This window comes from Phyllobates terribilis, unplaced genomic scaffold, assembly GCF_046119375.1.
Source record: "Phyllobates terribilis strain yellow unplaced genomic scaffold, ASM4611937v1 Scaffold_2__4_contigs__length_985480577, whole genome shotgun sequence".
In the NCBI taxonomy this organism is placed as follows: domain Eukaryota; kingdom Metazoa; phylum Chordata; class Amphibia; order Anura; family Dendrobatidae; genus Phyllobates; species Phyllobates terribilis.
Genome location: NW_027362762.1, coordinates 914,619,578 through 914,644,718, shown reverse-complemented (window position 1 = coordinate 914,644,718; position 25,141 = coordinate 914,619,578). Strand labels below are relative to the sequence as shown.

General features: G+C 44.0%; 1 protein-coding gene across 2 annotated transcripts in view; it reads right to left on the bottom strand.

Annotated features, from left to right (window-relative positions):
* NCAM2 (neural cell adhesion molecule 2) overlaps positions 1 to 25,141 on the bottom strand; it is a 578,411-nt gene that overhangs the window by 242,524 nt on the left and 310,746 nt on the right. For both annotated transcript variants that reach the window (XM_073668266.1, XM_073668267.1), the window contains exon 5: positions 8,886 to 9,023. In XM_073668266.1, the coding sequence (XP_073524367.1) occupies positions 8,886 to 9,023 (138 nt within the window). The remainder of the gene's footprint in view (positions 1 to 8,885; positions 9,024 to 25,141) is intronic.

Here is a 25,141-nt window from a genome sequence, read left to right as displayed (position 1 = left end):
TAGTTCTTGGTAAATTTTGAAAAAAACGCGCAAATTTTTCACCAAAATTATTTATTCTCACAAAATCTTTTTTCACATCATATTTGAGGAAAAGTCACCGAGTTTCAAGCCGGAATTCTGAAAAATGTAGTCACAGAAGAGAAATAAAAAACGAAAGGAGTCAAAATGACTCCATCAGTAGTTCTAGTGTTAAATAATGGAAAGCAACCGAACCCGGGGTCCGCGATGCAGCCTGGTGGACTGCGGCCGAACTCCTTACGGGTGAGAAGGTAAAACAACCAACTTAAATAACAATCCCTTCCGTGTTACTGCACACCGGAACGGGAATAGGGATTCGCACTATCTCCGTTAACTGCACGAGAGATGTGCGATAAATAATGTATCTGTAGCCCTGTCACTGCACAGGGACTACACAGCAGGCGCTAGGATGCGTGTGTGATACACGCCGGTGTATAAGTACTCCCAGCCGGCGTGCTACCGGACTTAGGAGTATCTCTCCATGTGGCTTACAGGCGGTGCCGGGAATACGGCGTCTGCAGACTGCTCAGGGTGTATGGCGACCCCTTTGTCGGAGCCAGACTGTCAGACGAAGCTACCTGCCTCCCTCCATCTAAGGCTGCCTATCCCCCGCTAAAACTGCCTGAATCAAGCTAAAGCACACGTGGAGCCCAAACGACCAAGTGTCCACACAACACCATCACTGCTCAATGATCAGAGCGCGCCGCCATGTTTGTGGGTGGGCTATTTAAATATTAAGCCCTGCCCACCATCGCATTATTGGTGACATCACCCGCGACCAATCAGGCGGTGCCAGGTCACTGGATCTGCTGACTGCCAAACCACCTATCACGGTCCGCCATGTCACGGGCATGCTCAGTGCCGTGAATCCTGGACTTAGGCTGTAGCAGCCCTGTTTCCCTCTGCAACCTATGCTTCATGTTGCTAGGAACTAAGACCTGAGAGACAACTTGTACATATCGTGCACCAGCTAGGGACTGACGATGATGCTGAGCAGCATCAGCCCTGGCTGGACCAGAATGGGAGACCACAGAATCCACTGATGTTTCTGAACCTATTTGAAATCCAGCAAACACCTGATGCCTAACATCATCCCCCTCCACTCAATGCTCATTTTCCTCAACAAGCAGGAGAGCATGAATATGAGCTCCAATCTTAGGGGCATGTGCCCAGGAGAGCACCTCATTTTGTAGATTAGGGGGAAAGAACATCCTCCCCGAAGGATCCTGGTTTAAGGACACTGGAGCCACCCTCCGTATACTTCCCGAAGGAACGGTGAGCCTGGGCTCGTCATCGTACTCAGCCGTATCCATGGACTGGGACAAAAGGTCTACCCGAGGGTTCTCTTTGACATAATCTGACAAGATCTGGGTCTCGGGGACAGACAGAGGATCTGTGCCGGGGGCCACATTGGTAGAAGGGTCAGAGACTACCCTCCGGTTAACTGTATCCATACACTGAGACACACAATTCTCCTCCCAGTAAGAAATTCTCCTCGTATTCCAGTCAATGTGTGGAGTGTGACAACGTAACCATGGAAGACCCAATAACACCTCATCTAATCCACTGGGAATAATAAGAAAGGAGATTACCTCCCGGTGACCCTGAGGAAATTACATGGGGAGGGGAATCGACTGGTGGGTGATTTGCGTGTCCAGGAGTGAACCGTTGACTACCCTATTGTTCATTGGTCTTGGCAGTAACTCTATAGGGATGGCGTGCTTCTGGGCAAACGTAGATGACAAAAAATTGCCATCGGCGCCAGAATCCACTCACGCCTTGGCAGTCACCATGGTTGCTCCGAAGAACAATGTCACCTTATACAATAATTGGGAGGAAGAAGCCCCAGAATCTAACACACCTCCTCCAACGGTGGTTAGACACACTTCTTTTCCCGACTGCTTTGAACCCTTATTAACGGGGTACTCCAAGAGATGTGCAGGTCCAGAACGAGAGGGGCTAGACTCAGTCCGGGATATATCCATAGCCTCAGGCTCTGGGTCGGGTGTCGCGGGTTTGGAAATGGGTCTAGAGAAGGATGGTGCCAACTGACACTGAGGTCTGGGGACCTCCAGCTCTCACTTGTGTTCCGCAAGACGCAAATCTATTCGGTTAGCGAGAGAGATTAACTCCTCCAGGGAGGTTGGAATCTCTCTGGTAGATAGAGCATTTTTAATATGCCCAGCCAGACCCTTCTTAGAACACTGGGATTAATGACCGCTCAGACCAATCCTATTCAGCCGCTAAGGTTCTGAACAGGATGGCATAGTGGCTGGCGGTGGCCGAACCCTGGACCAACGCAAGAAGCTTAAGAGCCGTATCATGCGTGACCTGAGGACCTAGGAAGACATTTTTTAGGGCTGTAAGGAAGAGACCCGCATTAGCCACTACCGGGTCACTCCGCTCCCACAGGGGTGTAGCCCACTCCAAGGCCCTGTGAGAAAGTAATGAAATGACAAAACCCACTTTGGCCCTTTCGGAGGGGAACCATGCCTCCATCATCTCCAACTGAATCGAGCACAAATTAATAAAACCTCTGCAGGATTTGCTGTCACCAGAAAATTTTTCCGGAAGAGCAAATCGGGGTAATGGGGCGGTTGCAGCTGCCGCAGCATTTACCGCAGCCGAGTTTACCAGATTGGCTGCTTGAGAAGCTGCCTGGGTAGCTAATGCAGTGATATCAGCGATCGGGGCAGCTTGTTCCAGAGTCCTAAGTCTGGCCTCAAGTTGCTGTATATAGCGCTGCAGTTGCTGGTTGTCAGCCATGTTCGGGAAGACCCTGGCGCTCTGATATTGTTAGGGGGGCGGTTGCAAACAACTTTATTAAATAATGGAAAGCAACTGAACCCAGGGTCCACGATGCAGCCTGGTGGACTGCGGCCGAACACCTTCCGGGTGAGAAGGTAATACAACCAACTTAAATAACAATCCCTTCCGTGTTACTGCATACCGGAACGGGAATAGGGATTCGCACTATCTCCATTAACTGCACGAGAGATGTGCGATAAATAATGTATCTGTAGCCCTGTCACTGCACAGGGAGTACACAGCAGGCGCTAGGATGCATGTGTGATACATGCCGGCATATAAGCACTCCCAGCCGGTGTGCTACCAGACAGAGGAGTATCTCTCCACGTGGCTTACAGGCGGTGCCAGGAATATGGCGTCTGCAGACTGCTCGGGGTGTGTGGCGATCCCTTTGTCGGAGCAAGACTGTCAGATGAAGCTACCTGCCTCCCTCCATCTAAGGCTGCCTATCCCCCGCTAAACCTGCCTGAATCAAGCTAAAGCACACGTGGAGCCCAAAGGACCAAGCGTCCACACAACACTATCACTGCTCAATGATCAGTGCGCGCCACCATGTTTGTGGGCGGGCTATTTAAAGATTAAGCCCTGCCCACCGTCGCACCATTGGTGAGATCACCCGCGACCAATCAGGCGGTGCCAGGTCACCGGATCAGCTGACTCCCAAACCACCAATCACGGTCCGCCATGTCACGGGCATGCTCAGTGCCATGGATCCTGGACTTAGGCTGTAGCAGCCCTGTTTCCCTCTTCAACCTACGCTTCATGTTGCTAGGAACAAAGACCCAAGAGACAACTTGTACATCTCGTGCACCAGCTAGGCATTGGGACTGACAACGATGCTGAGCAGCATCAGCCCTGGCTGGACTGGGATGGGAGACCACAGAATCCATTGATGGTTCTGAACCCATTTCAAATCCAGTAAACACCTAACAGTAGCCCTCATCCAAATCCTGGTATGCATGGCATCACATATTCCTATCCTAGTATGTATGGTACCCCTCATCTCCCAATCCTGGTATGTGTAGCCCCCTCATCCCCCAATCCAGGTATGTGTAGCCCCCTCATCCCCCAATCCAGGTATGTGTGGCCCCCTCATCCAATTCATGCTGCAAACATACAAAAAACAAATGCTTATACTCAACTTTCTTCCCTGTGCTCCAGCACTGCAGTGTCCTGTTCTGCCAGAGCCCAGGGGGAGGAGTGTGACGCCATTTTTTTTGAAGACACACTGCTATGCACATGCGCCGATTCCGACACCTTCACTCTTGCCCCGGTCTCCGGCGAGACGAGAGGCGCCGCTGCAACACTCATCCCGGTCAGGTAAGTATGGTGCCGGAGATAGCGGTATGCGTTCAGTGTCTACGCATACCGCGATCTCCGGAGCCATACACTCCTCTTACCTGTAGCGGCTCCATGCGTTCTTCTGTCTGGAGCCAGACTGCGCGTTGCGCATGCGCAGTCTGTAGATGCTTCAGACAGAGGGAAGCTTGCAGCGTTATATTATAGATGTTAATTTCACAAAGATGCTCAGTAGAATTATGAATATCAGAGACATTTGTTCTAGTTTCTGGGATCTATGTGAAATATGTTCCAAGGCTCCCACCTACCATGTGCGAGATATAATTCAGTGGGTTCCTTTTCTAGCTGGCAGACCAATTGGATTCTTTAGGGATCACATACTGAGTTCAACTGCTAACTCTACACGTCCTAAGTTTATACCCCTGTGAATGCTTCATCTTTCGTTTATAAGATACAGTACAGAATGATAACTATGAACTACAGGTCAAACCTGAAGAACAGTAAACAACCATTAATAATTTTGGATTTGGATTTAGTTCTGCATTCAGCTAATAATAATGTTATAATAAATATAATTTAATTAGGAAATATTTTATTCAGCCTTATAATTACATTATTTAACACTTGAGTCCATTGCGATTACTGAAAGACTAATTAATTCTGAAAATAAAGTTCAACAACACAATTCATTGCAATTTTCACAGTTATGAAATCGTAAAGCATCAGTCTACTTAACTAATTACCAGAATTCGCAACATTATCCAATCACTTGGCCATTGATTTTTCTGTTAGTTGTGTGGTATAGCAGAGGATGCTCATGGTTCATTTTATGTACCAACTCTGTAATTTCTGAGAACTTGTATTAAATTCTATAGTAAAATGAAGTGCACATTTCTGTAATTGTCATAGAAAGAACTGAATCTTCAACATGTCAATCACTATGATGTCAGTTTCTTCCCAATACTTTGAGCCTAAGGGTATGTGCCCACGTAGCGTTTTACAAGCGTATATGCTGCGGAATTTCTGCAGCGTAAACGCTTGTGAAACGCTTGGTAATCCGTCCCCCATGGTCCCCAATGAGAATCCGCAATTTCAATGCATATGCTGCGGATTTTTCCGCAGCGTTTTTGATGCGCTCAAAAATCCGCAGCATGTCCATTATTTGTACGTTTCTGCATGCAGATTTGAGGTCCCAATGCACTAGAAAAACGCATGGCAAATCCGCAAGTAAAAATGCGGCAAAAATGCGTCAAAAACACTTGTAAAATCCACAAGCGTTTCTGCTTCATTTCTGCATCGTGGGCACATAGCCTAATGATGACATTTTTTTATTTTGTTAGTCTACGCTGCTAGTTTTCACTCAGTCACCTACTTACCTATTTTTCAGTCCAACACATTATGGAGAAATGCACTGAATGATCCTAAACTAGGGTCAGACATTTGCATCCTAGACACGTTTGAAGAAAAGATCTCAATTCACGTTGCAAAGTCTGAATAATTTTGATTGCATGCTATATGTCTAATTTCTTTTGCATTTCATTCTAGCCTTAGGAGATTAGTGGTGGACCTATCTAGAAGCTGCTATCTATGTGCACATGCTCATACAGGGGTGGCTGTCAATCATGGAGTGCCACCACCCGCCGCACTGCAAACTCTAGAATGAGCAGAGTTTTAATCTGTCTTGTCCAATAAGGTTATTAATTGCAGAGCACTGATCGTAAGGACGCTGATGCAGTTAAAACATGTGGTATAGCAGGAATCCATGGACTCAAGCCTCTACCACTCTCCATTCTGTAGGTCAAGTCAATTTAGGCTTGTGCCATACAGACCAATGGGGGCAAGCACAGGACATCAGAGTTATGTTGCCGGTTGGCAAGATTATTCCATGAAGAATAATCCTTTTAAGCAGCCATTTTAGCCTTTCAGGAACATTTGAGACTCTATTCCTTTTTTGGAGCACTTGGGGCATTAATCCCCTTTTAGGAGGAGGAATCAGTAAGGATACATTATTATTATTTGTGGGTCACTCAGTGACATTATTACTTGTGAATGTAGACATTAGGGGGTATAATAACTTTTTGAGGGACACTTTGAGAGCTCCATTATGTGTTAAGGGGTTATTTGGACAATGTTAGATGTTATGGGGCACTCAGGGCTTTATTACTTTTTGGGGCACTCAAGAGACAATATTGCTTATATACAGCATGTACGGGTCATTATTACTTTGTAAGGGGGCACTCAAGGAACATTATTGCTTTGAAAGGGGCAATAGGGGCATTATTACTTCATATATGGGCGCTTGAGGTTTTATTACATTATAAGGGGACAATTGGAGAATCATACCCTTCAAAGGAGCACACGGTGCTTTATTGTTTTTTAGACATCACACATGCAAGCACTTTAATTTGTAAATTGTGTTATGGTGGGCATTATTACTGTGTGAGACTGGTACGATTTGGGGGAACTAAGAAAAGCACTACAACTGTGAGAGGGGCACAAAATTTAGCACTTTTGCTATGTTCTGCATTACTACCATGTGGGCATTGTTTGGCACTGTCTACTATTTTTGGGCATATTTTTTGGCATATTCAAACATGCTGTTTGTGTGATAATATTTTTGAGAGATTATTATAGTAAGAAATAGAACAGCAAAAGGCTCTGAATTGCTGATGGCAGCATAATGGAGACTTGTGTTTGTTGATAACATGCAGATAATGCTGGTTTCACCTCCGTAGTTGTAAACATGCTAAGGGACCCACTCAAATGTGTGACACACACAAAAAGACTCCTAACGTGTTTTACTAAATAAGAGAAAGCTCCTAATTAATTCTGCAGTTCTCCAGACTGACCACTACCCTGTGTATGGTGCGCTGGTGTTCCGGTTCTGTGCACTGGGAATTTCCACAGTGGACACAGAACTGAGAATAAGATGATCAGTAGGGATTTCAAGTGTTGGACCGCCAATGATCTGGTATTAATAATCTTTTTTAAGAAAAGGTTATAAATATTTCCTGGACAACTAGAGATGAGCCAATAAATTTGAGTAAAATTAAATTCTCGAATTTTGAAAAAATTCATTTTTTCCAAAATGCGAAAATTTTTCTAATTTTGTTTTGTGTGGATTCAGCAAGAAACGATGGCCTTCATTTTTCTGAACCATAAAAGGCCATCAAAATGTGGAAAAATAAAAATCTAACCTCTCTGGCCCCTCTATGTCACACATCCAGTCCTCACCACATCTTCATATCACCGCCACTAGCACTAAAATCCCCAGCATCAATACGTTACGGCATGCGTTGTGACCTTACGTGCACATGTGGAGAACTCTCCTGGGACTCATCAAAGCTGGAAATCCCAACAGAGAGTGAGAGGCCTAGAGATTTCCATGAGAGCGCCAGTAATCTGAAAATGTGGTGACAACTGGGTGGATGATGGTGAGGGGCTGGAGAGGTGAGCGTAAGGATTTTTTTTAAAAATTTCCACAATCTAATAGCCTTTTACGGTTTACAAAAATGGCTGTATAGGTAAGGTGAGCAGTAGGGTGAGTATAAGTGTTTTTTTATGTTTTACATCTTACATATACAACAGTCTGGGGCAGACCAGGGCTATGTGCCGCCAACTGGCCAGATTTAGCCCTCTGGCTGTTCCGGTCCGGTCTGTGGACTGAGACTGCTGAAGGGCTGATAACACTGGCCCATGGTTTGGACAATACGGCCACCATCCCCTCCCCTACTCATATATGAATGTCGGTGAGATGTGTGTTTGTCTGTATATAGGAGGGCTTTGTGAGGACTCATACTGTATATAGGGGGCTATGTAGGGGCTCAAACTGTATATAGAGCGAATGTGTGTGGGCTCATACTGAGTATGGGAGATCTCAAAGCTGTACATAGGGGTGGGCTGTCTGTGAACTTATACTGTATATAGGGGGCTGTGTGGGGCTAATGCTGTATATAGGGGCACATTTGTGGGTTCATATTGTATATAGGGGGCTGTGTGTTGGTTCCTACTCCATATAGGGGGGCTTTATGTGGGTTCATAAAGTATATAGGGGCAGTGTGTGGGTTCTTACTGTATATAGGGGGCTGTATGTGGGCTCATAATGTATCTAGGAGGTGCTGTGTGTGGGCTCATACTGTATATAGGGGGCTGTGTGTGGGTTCCTACTGTATATATGGCTGTGTGTGGTATCATAATGTATATAGGAAGTGCTACATGGGGTCTCATACTCTTTAAAGGGGTGCTGTGTGTGGACTCATAGGGTATATAGGAGGTGTCAGCATACTTAATTCTTAACTATTCTTAATTATTAATTAATTCTTAATTATTAAGTGATACAATTAATATTAATATCAATTCATAATTATAATTTATATGTTAATATTAATATTGAGCATAATTAACTTAAATCTATTGGTTCGGCCTTCGACAACAGTCATGGTCTCTCATGTAGATCCTCGGGAAAATTAATTGTCTACCTCTGCTCTGGGGTCTCAAGAGCATAATATTCAGACATTCAAATAGTGGAGAATAACTTCTTTGCAAATTGGATTTCCCGGGAAAATCCGCACAAACTGGCAATATCAAATTTTTCCTGATCCGCCCATCTCTATGGACAACCGATTTAAACCTTTCTTACCTTCTTCATTGTATTAGTCAAGATTTCAGTTGCCTAATAAATGAAAATCCCCTGTTGACATTATAGGCAGAGAGTCGCAAGAACACAATTATAATAATATTATGGAACAATTATTTCTCACCATTCACAATGACAAAGATATCTCGGAAATCAATTTCTCCTCTAACCTCGACTCGCCCCTCACATCTGTAAATGCCTTCATCTCTTTTACTGATGTTCATAATCTGAAGATTATTGTTTGCCAACATTGCAAATCGACCTGAAAGAGAGGAAGAAGTAAACAAGGGTCAGGAAGAAATGAACTGAAGGAAGACGAGAGGCTGCTGATTCGGATTTTTAAACAGTTTTGCTCTAACACTATCAGACATTTCATGAAAAATGCATTTCCCTATTTGAAAGTAAAATGTAATTTTCAAAGTTTAATATTTTTCGTCTACGCCAAGAAAGACAACAATGTACGCTGGGAAAAAAGCAATATTTTACCAACATTATTACACTCATAGATTGTTGAACCGATGAAGAAAGAATCTGGTTTTGCACAACAATGGTTATACGGTCATGATTAAGAGACATTATTATAGTTCTTCACACAAATAAACCCTGTCACCGATAGTATAAATGATGGCAGTAATCAAACCAAAAAATAATTTCTTGTCCTGGCAAAATAATAATGGAAAATATAATAATGAGGGAATTTTTTGTTTGTCTTTAAATTAATTTAAAATAATAATTTTTCACTTTTATCCTCCGTCTCCTTCCCTCTCCTCTCCCCACAGAGTATAATAGGATGTATAACCTGGAAGATGAGCATCAGCAGTCAAACGAGATGATAAAAATGGGCTCATAAATGAAAAAAGAAGCTTCTATCCCTGATAAGATAGGCAGTAGATATAAAAAGTCTACATACCCCTGTTAAAAATGCAAGGTTTTTGTCATGTAAAAAAAAATCATACCAAGAAGAATAATTTCAGAGCTTTTTCCCCCTTAAAAGTCAACTCTGTACAAATGTAGTGAGAAACAAACTAAATTCATTTTGAGGTGGAAAAATAACAAAACTAAAAATAATGAAGCTGCATAAGTGTGAACACCCTGTTATGACTAGGAATGTGGTTGTGTTCAGAATTAGCCAATCACATTTCCAAAAATGTTAAATAGTAGTCAGTATACAGCTGACATCATTTACAGTAATTATGATTAACCCCATATAAAGTTTAGCTGTTCTAGAAGGATTTTCATGCTGTTTTCACAGTAAATGGTCTGTAAGCAATTTACAACACAGCAAAAAGAATTGTTGACAGTTATCAGTTATTAGATGCACCATAGAATATTCTGAAGGTGTCATCAAGAACAGTGAGTTATCTAGAACTAAATGTTCTTCAAAAACTGATGAAAATTAGTCCAAGATTCCTACAGCAACATTAAAGGAGTTTCAGGAAGTCCTGCAAAGCACTGGTTGTGTACTGTATGTGACAAACAATATCCCGTGTTCCTCATATGTCATATGTGGGGTACAGTGGCAAGATGGAAGCCTTTTCTTACAAAGAAAAACAAGCCTAGCTATGTTTTTTCCAAAGACAATATCAATTCTGCCAAAATCATGTGGGGAAACATGTTATAGTCTGATGAGACCAAAGATGAACTTTTTTGTCCATGGTTGCTAAAGAAATGTTTGGCGCAAACAAACACTGTGCTTCACTAAAAGAACACCATACCCACAGTTAAGCATAGTGGAAGCAGCATTATTTTCTGTGACTTTTTTGGGCAGCTGAAACTGGAGCCTTAGTCAAGGTGAAAGGAATTATGAACTGTATCAAATAGCAGTCAATTTTGCATTGAGACCTTCAGGTTTCTGCAAAAAAGCTGAAGATGAAGAGGAATGTCACCTTTCTTCACGACAATGACCCTAAGTATACCTTCAACTCAACAAAAGAGTGCCTTTGCCAGAAGAAGATCAAAGTTTTAGGATGGCCTAGCCAGAGCTCAGACCTGAATCCAATTGAAAATCAGTTTGTTACCTGAGGAAGGCGCTGTACACAGAAGATGCCCTCACCATCTGACAGACTTTGAACACTACTGTAATGAAGAGTGGGCAAAGATTGCGAATTCTATATGTACCACTCTGATAGACTCCATACAATACAATAAAAACTGAATATTATCAAACATTCACAGAGAACTTCAACAAATAATTAATTTAAGTGTGTGCTTATTTATGCAACCACACAATGTTAGTTCTTTAATTTTCTTTTCCCACTTGAAAGAAATTTTAAATTCCAGAGATTATGGGCTACATTACAGGTGGAAAAAATTCTCAAATAATCCTTCTTGGTATGATTTATCTCCTTGACAGAAACCTAGCATTTTTACAGGGTGGTGCAAACTTTTCATATCCAGTGTATAATAAAGTTTAATATACATTGTCTAAGAGGTAAATTTACTCCTTATGGACAGTGCCAAGTTGGCGTAGGGAGACTTATTGGCCATTTAATGTCCCACCAGTAATTTAAATATGCAAATAGCCTCTTCATAGACAAAGAGGATGGTGTCTCTCTCATCATGTGGCAATCACCTCTAAAGGATCAATATTGACTTTTAGGATTTTTACCTTTAATATGCAGCACTAGAGTTCCTAACCTATTTCTCTCTAAAGAGAACTTTTGCCAAGTTTCTTAAAGTCACTTTATACAAAGTTTATTGAAAATACAGTGACTATATAAAGAGGTTTCCAGTAAATAGAGTTGGTATGAATTGTTACTCAGGACCGGGTCAAGCGGCCATGTCAGTTATCAGTGGTCGATGGATGGTAGCCCTCAGAGCCGCCTCCTACCTCACAGCATCTGCAGCTCTTCTTTTGATTAGCTGGTCTTGCATAACATCACTAGTGTTGAGCCACCCCCATAGTGTTCGAGTTCGGTTCGGTTCGTCGAACACCCGTGTGTTCGCCGAACTGTTCGTCGAACTGTTCGTCGAACACCTTCGAACACCGTTAAAACCAATGGCAGGCAAACAAAAACACATAGAAACACATAGAAAACACCTTCAAAGGTGTCCAAAAGCTGACAAACTGCTCAGAAGACACAACTAACACATGGAAAAGTAACAAGTACATATAGTCATGCGAAAAGAAAAGAGGTGGAGGAGTAAAAGGAGGGGGAGACACAGATATAGGCATGTCATGCCCTTCTAAAATCCAAAAAGTGAGAAGCCGACACGTTCAGTACGCTCCTGCCCGTGCCACCTCCGCTTCGCCGGGTTTGTGCCAGAGCCGCGGTGAACCCTGATGGCCAGCCCCCCTCTCCCAATACTGGTGCCTGTCCGCTGGTGGGTCGAGCGAGCCCCCCTGTGGTGGAGGCAGCTCTAAGCTTTTTAATTTAAATTGTCTCTCTAATTTGAATGAATACACTTTAAATCCATTTACAAGAATCTATTGGAGGGCAAGTCTCATGCCAGCAGCCGCGTAATTCCAGCTCCAGTAGCGTCCACTAAAGCTGCTGCAGTTAAAAAGCTTTTATAAGGATCGAGCTCGGCTGTCCACCGCAAGGCATCCTACTGCCAGTCCCAGCCCCTATGCCTTGGGGTGCCTCCTGATGCTCTTCACTGAGTATCCCGTGGTCCCGAAGCATTTCCTTTGAAAAAATTAAGTGTCCAAACTACAGGTGGTGTAGCTTGCTTAACAGCCGGGATAATCCGCTGACTAGCAGACACTGCTACTAGGCACAAAGTATTTCCTGGGCTAGATGCAGTTAAAAATTTGTAATTAGATACTCTGGTTGGATGCTGAGAAAGCATTCCATAGAGTCTCCTGGCACGCCATATAGGATTCTCTTAAAAAGCTTGGGGTAGGGGTCTAGGGGACTCTTTTATATCCAAAATCACGGCCCTGTATCGCAATATGTCACCTAGGCTGAAGATAAATGGAACTGTAGCACCCTGAGGGCTCGGTTGCTACAGAGGTATTGCACCTCACCCAGAGGTGTGATATCTCACTCTCAGGTAAGGATGTAGTGTGGATCAGGACCCAACACCTGCATGCATTACACCACATTGCCGTGGGGCAGGGCGACCAATATGCCCCTGAGATGGGCACGACAGTCCCTGTCCCTGGCTGGAGTGGGGGGAGGGAACACTGAGGAAGGGGAACCCTGTAGTGCAGGAGCAGGGAGGAAGCAGTTCCTGGGTGCATTGAGAAGGGAGTATAAAAGGTGGGCACCATCTTAGTTCACTGCAGAGAAGTCTGAGCAGAAGTGGCAGGGAGCAGGGGCTCTGCATGAGCTCTGCTCCGGAGGCGGGCCTAGTAACAGAGGCCCAGGCCTGGAAGAGGGAGTAGGAAGGAAGAGGAGCGGAGAAGGCTCCAGGAACGAGGAACGAAGGGATCCCAGGGGTGCGGACGGGCGAGTCGCCACCGCACGCCCGAATCCACCTGCGTGGAGGGGTCAGGCCAAAGGGGGAGACCGGTCCCCGAAACTAGTGGAGGCAGGAAATGACCCTCAGCTAGAAACAGGAGGCTGTGACATTTTGTGTGGCGCAGCCCCTCGCTACACCCGCTAGTAAGGCACCACATAGGGTCAGGGAAACTGGCGCCAAGTTTACCAAGAGGAGGCCCGAGGCAGCCGGACAGAAGGGTTGGTAAGAAAGGCCAGACAAAGGACACACAAAGGGGGTCCTGTGAAGCGCTCCAAAGTTATCTGGGAGTTGTCTGAGCCCCTCACCTGGTGAGCACAGTACGACGTGGGCAGCCGTTACCTGCAGACGTGGTCTGGATAATATGAACTTTGAGTAAAGGCCCTGGACTGCATCACTGACTCCGTGTCGTTACTGCTGCTGCCCTGCACCATCACCCCCATCCTCCGCATACACTGCCCTGAGGCTATACTCCTCCCGTGGGGAGTTATGCTACGCTCTGCTGCACCCACAACACCAGCCTCAGCGGTCTGCCCTGGAGAGGCGGTTCACTCTAACCGCAATCCACGGGTGGCGTAGTCGGACATTTAAACATCAAAACCACATAAATAGTTCCGCCACTGGTTTGACCACCCTGAGCCACGGAACCGGGTCGCCGCCACGGAGACTACAACCACCAGCATCCACCAAAAAGGGTCCGGCTCCGGGTGTCCCAAGGCCCAGGGGGCGCGTCAGAACATTTTCATCACCTTTCACAATCACCAATGGGACAAGGCAGGGATGTTCTCTGTCCCCTCTCTTATACATCCTAGTGACGGAGCACCTGCTCTCATCAATTCGCCATAACCCCAATATTAGGTGGATTGAGGTAGGAGGCACCGAGTACAAGTGCTCTCTATTTGCTGATGATGTCCTAGTATATATCACTCAATCACATATATCCATCCATGCTGTTATGGCTGAAATAGATCACTTTGTTACATGGTCAAATTTTAAAATCAATGCAGCGAAGTCTGAGGCCCTCGATGTCTCCCTCCCCAAATCCATATAGGATTCCATCCAGTCCAACTTTCCCTTTGCCTGGCCCTCACAGGGTATCAAATACTTAGGAATTCCTATTCATAGAGACCTCTCCCATCTATGTTATCTTAATTTTGGGTCCTTTATTGAACAACTCCATACAGACCACGGTTGGCAAGTTAGAACTGTAAGATTCACTACGTGAACCACTGGTGTTTTGTGGAAAAGCACATGTACACTGTGTTCCAAATTATTATGCAAAAAGTGTTTAGGAGTGATAAGGGAAGAATTTGTTTGTTTGTCAGTTAAACTCATTGATGGTGATGTGTGTCAGGGCTCTTTATATCACTGTAAGCAATTGCAGACACCTGTGCTAATTAGTTTGGCAGGTGTGTCCAATGAAAGGCAAGACTACTTAAGAAGGCTCTCTCACATTATTAAGCAGCCTACATTTTCTGCCAAAATGGGAAAGAAAAAGGATGTGTCGGCTGCTGAAAAGCAACAAATTGTGGAGTGTTTAGGTCAAGGCATGACTACAATCAACATTGTGCGATGATCAGGATGAAGTGTCTTGGCAATCAAGAAGTATGTAGCTGATTCACAGTACACACGTGTGGGTGCTGATAAGGGCAAATTGAGGACTCTTTCCTACAGGCAATTACGTCAGGTTGAAAGAGCAGCGGCAAAAAAGCCTGGTCATAGCAGCAGACAAGTTTTTGAAGCTGCTGGTGCCTCCAACGTCCCCCGAACAACAAGATGCAGGGTCCTTCAGAGGTTTGCAGCTGTGCATACGCCATCCTGTCGACCTCCTCTATCCACTTCACACAAGCAGAAACGGCTCCAGTGGGCCAAACATTACATGAAGACTGATTTCAAAACTGTTTTGTTCACGGATGAGTGCCGTGCAGCGCTCGATGGTCCAGATGGATGGAGTGGAGGATGGCTGGTTGATGGACACCCCACGCAAACACGGCTACAGCGCCAACAAGGAGGAGGTGGAGTAATGTTTTGGGCTGGAATCATGGGGAGAGAGATTGTCGGCCCCTTTAGGATCCCTGAAGGCGCTAAAGATGAACTCCATAATGTATGTGGATTTTCTCAAACAGCACTTCCTGCCATGGTTCAAGAAGAAGAACCGTGTATTTCACAGCAAGATCATTTTTTTGCATGATAATGCACCATCTCATGCTGCACATAAAACATCTGCATCTCTGGCTGATATGGGCATAAAAGGGGACAAACTTATGGTGTGACCCCCATGCTCCCCTGACCTCTACCCCATTCAGAACCTTTGGAGCATCATTAAAAGGAGTGTCTATGATGGCGGGAGGCAGTTCACATCTAAGCAACAGCTCTGGGAGGGTATTCTGTCCTCATGCAAAACAATTGAAGCAGAAACCATCCAAAACCTGACAAATTCAATGGACGAGAGAGTTCAGAAGCTCCTTTCGAACAAGGGGTCCTATGTGAAAATGTAACATCACCTAGAATAAAGTTTTGAGTTGAAAACTGTTTGATTTCAGTTTCTAACAACCTGCTAATGCTTATAATTTCAAAAATGACCATTTCTTTGGTCTTTATTAAAATGAAAAGGTTGATCGAAAAGTTTGGGGGATCTAAGAGTGTGGCAACCCAGTAGTCATGATTACTTCGAATTCTGACAATATGAGGGTCATGCTGCAGGTAGTGCAGCAAGAAGGCACTTATGTGTCTTGCGCATCTCGGAGCCCCAAAATTATTTTCCGGGCTAGATGCAGCTAAAAATTATTATTAATTTTAAATATGGTGAAGCTTTAGTATAGATGGCCTAATAGGATCAGTGCTGCACACTGCTACAAAGCCCAAATTATTTTCCAGTCAAGATACAGATAAACATGATTAGTAATTTTAAATCTGGTGGAGCTTATTATAGATGGCCTAATAGAATCAGTGCTGTACACTGCTACAAAGCCCAAATTATTTTCCAGTCAAGATATAGATAAACATGATTAGTAATTTTAAATCTGGTGGAGCTTATTATAGATGGCCTAATAGAATCAGTGCTGCACACTGCTACAAAGCCCAAATTATTTTCCAGCCAAGATACAGATAAACATGATTAGTAATTTGAAAGCTTAAAACGGTTGGTAGGGTGATTTTAACCAATCATCAAGCTTTTACTCTCCCCAGGATGACAAAGGGGTAGAAAAGTCGTTTCGGATCCATGATTTGTTCATCTTTATGAACGTGAGTCTGTCTACATTATCAGTGGAGAGCCGCGTGCGCTTATCTGTCAGCACACCACCAGCAGCGCTGAACACACGTTCAGACAGAACGCTGGCTGCGGGGCATGACAAGATCTCCAAGGCGTAAGTGGCTAGCTCCGGCCATTTATCCAGATTGGAAGCCCAAAAAGAGCAAGGGTCCAGTGACACAGTCATGGCTTCAATGTTTACTTGGAGATACTCCTGTACCATCGTCTCTAGGCGTTGACTATGTGTCAGACTTCTTGTCTCCTGTGGCCTTGCAAAGGATGGGCTAAAAAAGTGGTGAAATGATTCAGCAAAATTGATGTTACCAGCAGATACTGTGGTTCTGTTACGGTTTGAGTGCTGAACACTTGACGGTCCCACGGTTGGCAAGTTAGAACTGTGAGATTCACTACGTGCACCACTGGTATTTTGTGGAAAAGCACATGTAAGATTCTGCAACAGTCTCTGCTGATACTCCTGCATGCGTGCATCCCTTTCTATGGCAGGAATAATTTCTGCAAATTTACTTTTGTACCGGGGATCTAACAGTGTGGCAACCCAGTAGTCAGGATTATTTCTAATTCTCACAGTTCGAGGGTCATGTTGCAGGTAGTGCAGCAAGAAGGCACTCATGTGTGTTGCGCATCCAGGAGCACCAAGGCCCTGTTGTGTTGGTGGCGAGCTAACAATCATGCTTCCTTCCTCTGTCCTCTCCCCCCAACCTCGCACAACAGAAATGTGATCAAGGTCTCCCTCATCTGATGAGTCTTCCATCAGTTCGTCCTCCACTTCTTCCTGGGCTCCTGCACCTTCCTCACTAGTTTGGCTGCTACCATGCGCCCTGGTAAAACCATCTTCCCCACCCTCACATGCCTGCCGCCTTGGTGCTGCCGACCGTCTGGACCTTGCAGATGTTAGCCCTTCCGCATACAACTCCTCCTCCTCTACTTTCTCCACCTCCTCTTGTGCCACCACCTGACTCCGAATTCTGTTTAACATGTGCTCCACCATGTAAATCACCGTAATAGTCATGCTGATAATGGCATCGTCAGCACTAAACATCTTCGTCGCCATTTGAAAACTGTGCAGAAGGGTGCATAGGTCCCTGATCTGAGACCACTCCTCCAGCGTGATTTGCCCCACCTCTGGACCTCGTTGGCCCAGGCTATACATCAGAACGTCTTGCACCAGGGCTTGTCGGTGCTGCCACAGTCGCTGCAACATGTGCAGAGTTGAATTCCACCGGGTAGGCACATCGCATTTTAGCCGGTGAAGTGGCAGGCCCAACGACTTCTGTAGAGTTGTAAGTCGCTGAGCTGCGGGATGCGAACGGCGGAAGTGAGCACACAGCGACCGTGCCCTCTGCAGAAGGCCATCTAGTCTGGGATAGTGGGCTAAAAATTGCTGGACAACCAAGTTCAACACGTGAGCTATACAAGGCACGTGTGTGACATTGCCCCGGCGAAGGGCCGCACCCAGGTTTGCAGCATTGTCGCACACGGCCTTCCCTGGTTTCAGGTCCAGTGGAAACAACCATTCATGAAATTGGTTCTCCAGAGCTGACCACAACTCCTCAGCTGTGTGACTCACATTTCCCAGACATTTCAATGTAAAAACCGCCTGATGACGTTGAGCCCTACTGCCAGCATAGTAAGGAGGTGTGCAGGATCCCTTGTGTGCAGTTAGAAAGCTTGTGGCATGACCAGACAGGCTTTGGGTGCAGGTGGAAGACCGAGAGGAGGTTGAGGAGGCAGAAGCAGTGGAGGAACTTTGACATAAAGAGGATTGACGCACAACTCGTGGGGACGGCAAGACTTGGACAGCAGCCCCTTGTCCTGCTGTCACCATAGTTACCCAGTGCCCAGTCAGCGACATGTAACGCCCCTGTCCATGCCTACTCGTCCAAGTGTCTGTGGTGAAATGCACCCTGTCACACACAGAGTTTCTCAAAGAAGCGGTGATGTTGTGTGCGACATGCTGGTGGAGCGCAGGCACACCTTTCTTTGAGAAGTAGTGCCGACTGGGCATCTGGTACTGGGGCACTGCGACGGACATAAGGTCTCGAAAATCCTCTGTGTCCACCAGGCGGAAAGGCAGCATTTCTGTAGCCAAGAGCTTGCAGATGGTGAAATTCAACCTCTTAGCTTTCTCATGGCTAGGAGGAAATGGTCTTTTACTTGTCAACATCTGAGGGACCGAGGGCTGGCTATTGTGCTTAGACGGGGTTGATAAGGGTGTCCCCGGCAAACTGCCGGTCTGTGAGGAAGATGCAGGCGGACATGTTAGGTTGCCTTGATCCAAAGGTGGTGCTATCGATGTCGGACAGCGCTCAACACCAGCTGGTGTTACCACCTCCAAAGAAAATGATCACCTGCCAATCACGCTGGCTGTTGCGGGTAAAGAGCTGGCAGGTCTGTGCCCCAAAACAGGTGTGACTGCTGTCCCCCCAGTCACAGAGGATGAAGAGGCCGCGGATGCACAAGATATGGCAGACGGTGGTTGGCCCGGCCGGCTAGGCCGCATTGTAGCACACTGAGCTTCCCACTGCAACTTATGCTTCATGTCCATGTGCCGGTTCATGCATGAAGTACTCAAACTATGTATTTTTTGGCCTCTACTTAGCTTTTGCTGACAAATGTTACAGATAACACGAGTTGGGTCATCTTTATCGATCTGAAAAAATGCCCAGGCTATGCAAGGCTTAGCACCCATGCGACCTGAAGAGCCACCACGACTTGTGGTGAGAGGCAGAGTTGTGTTTGAGGATGCAGTTGTTGACGTGCTTCCAGTACTACGTCTCTGTCCAGGAAGGCGCAACCTGACCTCGTCGTCACTAGCATCTTCCTCCACCTCCTCTGCTGACCTCATCTCTTGGCTGACTGTGGGTTGACAGTAAGTGGGATCTCCAACCTCATCATCATCACCCTGTGCGTTATCACACCCATCGTCCTCAGAGCCAACCTGTTCCTGCCATGACAAAAAACTAAAGTTGTCGCTCCAATCAGGTATTTGAGTCTTATCATCGTCTTCCTCATTGTCTCCACCAGCAGGAGTTACAGTTTGGGAATGAGGGTCTACATTATGGTCAGAACCTTCTGCGTCTGGTCCTGGATCCGACTCATAAAGATTCTGGACATCAGTGCAGATCATTTCCTCGTCTGGATTCACAGAAGCACTGGAGTCGACCTCTGATTCCCAGGCTATAGTATGAGTAAACAGCTCTGCAGACTCAACCATCTGTTCTACCTCATACTCAGACGGGCAGCTGGAGATTTGGGAGCTGTGAGGAAGCAAGTGCGATTGGGGTGACACCTTTGAGGACTGGAGTATTTGTGATGTTGAAGTTGATGTGGAGGAGAGCCCACTTAAAGGAGCACTTGATATCCGTTGAAGCACCTGCTGTTTTTGTGCCTCATCTGGAATTTGTAGCGATTGGCGTGGCCGTAAGAAAGGGATCTTATCACATTGTCCGCTGAAAGAAGTAGACATTTTAGTTTGACTGGAAGATGGTCTTTCTTCTGCAGATGTTACTGTTGCTTTAACACCTACCCCACGGACAGAACCTTTTTTCCCCTTCCCAACACGCCTATTCCCCTTTCCACCAGCAGCAGGCCTTTTGCCATTCATTTTGGTGGTTAACTAATTCACAACTCTGGAGTTGTTTGCACAAAAAAACAATGGATGGGAACCGAGCAGAGCTGAGTGGCCAAACTGTGGTATTAGGCCAAAACTATTGGCTGGGTTAGATGCATAAAAAAATTATATTCAATTTGCAACCTGATGGAGGTCAGTATAGATGGACTAATAGAACAAGTCCCACACACAGCTAGAAGCCCAAATATTTTTTCAGAGGTAGATGCAGAAATTTTTTTTATTCAGTATGCAACCTGATGGAGGTCTGTATAGATGGATTAATAGAACAAGTCCCACACACAGCTACAAGCCCAATATTTTTTCAGAGGTAGATGCAGAAAAAAAATATATTCAGTTTGCAACGTGATGGAGGTCAGTATAGATGGACTAATAGAGAAAGTCCCACACACTGCTAGAAGGCCAAATATTTTTTCAGAGCTAGATGCAGACAAAAAATTATTTTGAATTTGCAACCTGATGGAGGTCAGTATAGGTGGACTAATAGAACAAGTCCCACACACTGCTAGAAGGCCAAATATTTTTTCAGAGCTAGATGCAGAAAAAAATTATATTCAGTTTGCAACCTGATGGAGGTCTGTATAGATGGATTAATAGAACAAGTCCCACACACAGCTAGAAGCCCAAATATTTTTTCAGAGGTAGATGCAGATAAAAATTATTTTTAATTTGCAACCTGATGGAGGTCAGTATAGATGGACTAATAGAGAAAGTCCCACACACTGCTAGAAGGCCAAATATTTTTTCAGAGCTAGATGCAGATAAAAATTATTTTTAATTTGCAACCTGATGGAGGTCAGTATAGATGGACTAATAGAACAAGTCCCACATACAGCTAGAAGCCCAAATATTTTTTCAGCGGTAGATGCAGAAAATTTTTTTATTCAGTTTGCAACCTGATGGAGGTCTGTATAGATGGATTAATAGAACAAGTCCCACACACAGCTACAAGCCCAATATTTTTTCAGAGGTAGATGCAGAAAAAAAATATATTCAGTTTGCAACCTGATGGAGGTCAGTATAGATGGACTAATAGAGAAAGTCCCACACACAGCTAGAAGGCCAAATATTTTTTCAGAGCTAGATGCAGCCAAAAAATTATTTTGAATTTGCAACGTGATGGAGGTCAGTATAGGTGGACTAATAGAATAAGTCCCACACACTGCTAGAAGGCCAAATATTTTTTCAGAGCTAGATGCAGAAAAAAATTATATTCAGTTTGCAACCTGATGGAGGTCTGTATAGATGGTTTAATAGAACAAGTCATACACACAGCTAGAAGCCCAAATATTTTTTCAGAGGTAGATGCAGATAAAAATTATTTTTAATTTGCAACCTGATGGAGGTCAGTATAGATGGAGTAATAGAACAAGTCCCACACACAGCTAGAAGCCCAAATATTTTTTCAGAGGTAGATGCAGATAAAAATTATTTTTAATTTGCAACCTGATGGAGGTCAGTATAGATGGAGTAATAGAACAAGTCCCACACACAGCTAGAAGCCCAAATATTTTTTCAGAGGTAGATGCAGATAAAAATTATTTTTAATTTGCAACCTGATGGAGGTCAGTATAGATGGACTAATAGAGAAAGTCCCACACACTGCTAGAAGGCCAAATATTTTTTCAGAGCTAGATGCAGATAAAAATTATATTCAATTTGCAACCTGATGGAGGTCAGTATAGATGGACTAATAGAGAAAGTCCCACACACTGCTAGATGGCCAAATATTTTTTCAGAGCTAGATGCAGATAAAAATTATATTCAATTTGCAACCTGATTGAGGTCAGTATAGATGGACTAATAGAACAAGTCCCACACACAGCTAGAAGCCCAAATATTTTTCAGAGGTACTGTAGATGCAGATAAAAATTATTTTTAATTTGCAACCTGATGGAGGTCAGTATAGATGGACTAATAGAGAAAGTCCCACACACTGCTAGAAGGCCAAATATTTTTTCAGAGCTAGATGCAGAAAAAAATTATATTGAGTTTGCAACCTGATGGAGGTCAGTATAGATGGACTAATAGAGAAAGTCCCACACACTGCTAGAAGCCCAAAATTTTTTCAGAGGTAGATGCAGAAAAAAATATATTCAGTTTGCAACCTGATGGAGGTCAGTATAGATGGACTAATACAACAAGTCTCACACACAGCTAGAAGCCCAATATTTTTTCAGAGGTAGATGCAGAAAAAAATATATTCAGTTTGCAACCTGATGGAGGTCTGTATAGATGGATTAATAGAACAAGTCCCACACACAGCTAGAAGCCCAATATTTTTTCAGAGGTAGATGCAGAAAAAAATATATTCAGTTTGCAACCTGATGGAGGTCAGTATAGATGGACTAATACAACAAGTTCCACACACAGCTAGAAGCCCAATATTTTTTCAGAGGTAGATGCAGAAAAAAATATATTCAGTTTGCAACCTGATGGAGGTCTGTATAGATGGATTAATAGAACAAGTCCCACACACAGCTAGAAGCCCAATATTTTTTCAGAGGTAGATGCAGAAAAAAATATATTCAGTTTACAACCTGATGGAGGTCAGTATAGATGGACTAATACAACAAGTCCCACACACAGCTAGAAGCCCAATATTTTTTCAGAGCTAGATGCAGAAAAAAATTATATTCAATTTGCAACCTGATGGAGGTCAGTATAGATGGACTAATAGAATGATGCTATGCCCAAAAGATTTTACTTCACTAGCTGCAGTAAAAAAAATTGGTATTCTATACACAGGTATATCTTGCAACACAGATAGGCTACTCCACTGACTAACACACTCTGCAATAGGCCAAAAAGGATTAGCTTTGCTAGATTCAGCCAAATGCTGTGAAAAAAACTTGCACAGCACTGGCACAGACCAGCCTGGCAAAAACTGATAGGAACTGATGTAACCTAGTCCTGAAAAGGACTCCAATTACAATTAGTCTTTACTCCCACAATCTATCTATTTAAGAGCACAGACCTGCCTGATAAAAGTCGTAGGAAATGCTGTAACCTAGTCCTTAAAAGGACTGCAATCACAACTATTCCCTACTCCCAAGCTATCTGTAGATTTGTGCGAAAATTGATTTGAAATTAACAAGGTATAGCACACACAGCAACAGCGGTGCCGTCTAACACGCAGCTGCAGCAGTGAGAAAATGGTAGCGACGGGGAAAATGGCTTGGTCTTATAGGGCAAGGACATGTGACATACACTGCCAATGACACATGCCCTTGCTTGTGTGAAAAAAAGCACTTCGCTCCGTGTGTGCGCTGCTGATAGGCTGACAGATTGCACCTCGCCACTGTAAATGCGGGAAAGAGAAAAAAAAAATGGAGATCTTCATTGTTCCTGCAGAGATCCATCCCTTGCCCCTCCCCCCACCCCGCTGTACACTCAAACTGCGTATTAACATTAATTTTCATCATTACTGAGAAAAAATCCAGTTATGATTTTGGTGCACGAACAGTTATCGAACATAACCTCGAACAGCCGAATTTTTCTCAAATTGTTCGTGTTCGCCGAACGGCTCGAACACCGCCCAAAACAGCTCGAATTTGAGATTGGCGAACAGTTCGAGTAGAACAACGCTCTTCTCTAAACATCACATGTGCATCATGATGACATTGTGTCAGGACTGCTATTTAACTGAAGAGCTGTGGGTGACGTTCCGAGGCCACAGATCACTGAAGTAGCCAATGGATCTGGTTCTGCAAATGAATTTACACAAACTCCACTATGAATTTAATACTGATGACCTATACTTATAATGTGCCATCAATACCAGATCAATGGGAGTCTGACATCCGGCACCCCATTGTTCATGGTCTAGAACCCCACGGTTACGTATACTGTGTAGTGGTCATTCTCTTGTACTGCTGTTCATCTCTCATTGACAATATTCTTTAAAGGATTAAATCATATTAGCAACCGCAGTGATCTAAATGTATGGTCTTATCAGAAAAACAGGCCAACTGGAATACCCTTTAATTGTAAGCAGATCATTGTATATAAGACTATTGTGTGGGAGTGAGTTAAAGTAAAAAAAATATATATATACATACATATATATATATATATATATATATATATAAACATATTTTGTGAGAAAAGAATGAAAAAACCCTACATTTATTAACGTGTCACTGTGTGATTTTAGCGACAATGAAATATTATGTGATCAAGAAAAACAAGCAGAAAATAGGAAACTCTTGAAAATGAGGGTTGTGATAACCATTGAAGTTTAGGTGTAATATTGAAAAAACATTTTTTTTAAATTTGTTAGACTGATTAATTTTTAGTTTTAGGCACTGGGGCATTTTGGTCCACCAAGGCCCAGTGTCGGAGGTGGACCAGCCGCTTCAATGCCATATAAATTGACAACTACTTTGGCACATGGTAAATAGGGGATTCTGTTACAAATTTTGTTTCACTTTAAGTTCATATGATGAGTTTTTGATGCTGCATATTTTCACTGACCAAAAAACGCAGCGTCTTAGAGTTCCAGCAAAGTGGATGGTATTTATAGAAATCTCAAGCCCATTGGGATTTTTTTATGCAGTATAAACTGACCTTCATATCAGTAACTTGTTAATTTCTCTTACGGGTGCGCTGAATTTTAGGGCTCATACAGACAAGCACATAAATCGGATGTGCGCTGTACGATTTTTGATCAGATATCACACACAGCAAACTGACCAATGTTATTCAATACTGCTATTCGGATGATCAATTTGCCTCTCTGTCCAGCTGTCCATGTGAAATAATTGCAACAAGCACTACTTTCTTCCAAGTGTCATTTGAGTCCCACCCATTCAAGTCTATGGGTGGGTAAAAAAAATCGAATCCCAGGCGGAACATCTGATTTTTATGGACACACTTCTATTATTAACCTAGGAAACTGTATTTGATCATGTACATTTTATAGTTTAGAAGTATAAAAAATGGACACATGGATGGCACACGGATGAAAATTAGAAAAAATCATCCGATTTTTCTGGATGAAACGCGAACGATTTCTCATACTCCCGTCTGCAGGGGTCTCTATATGAGGATTTTCCCCATACAATTGCATTAG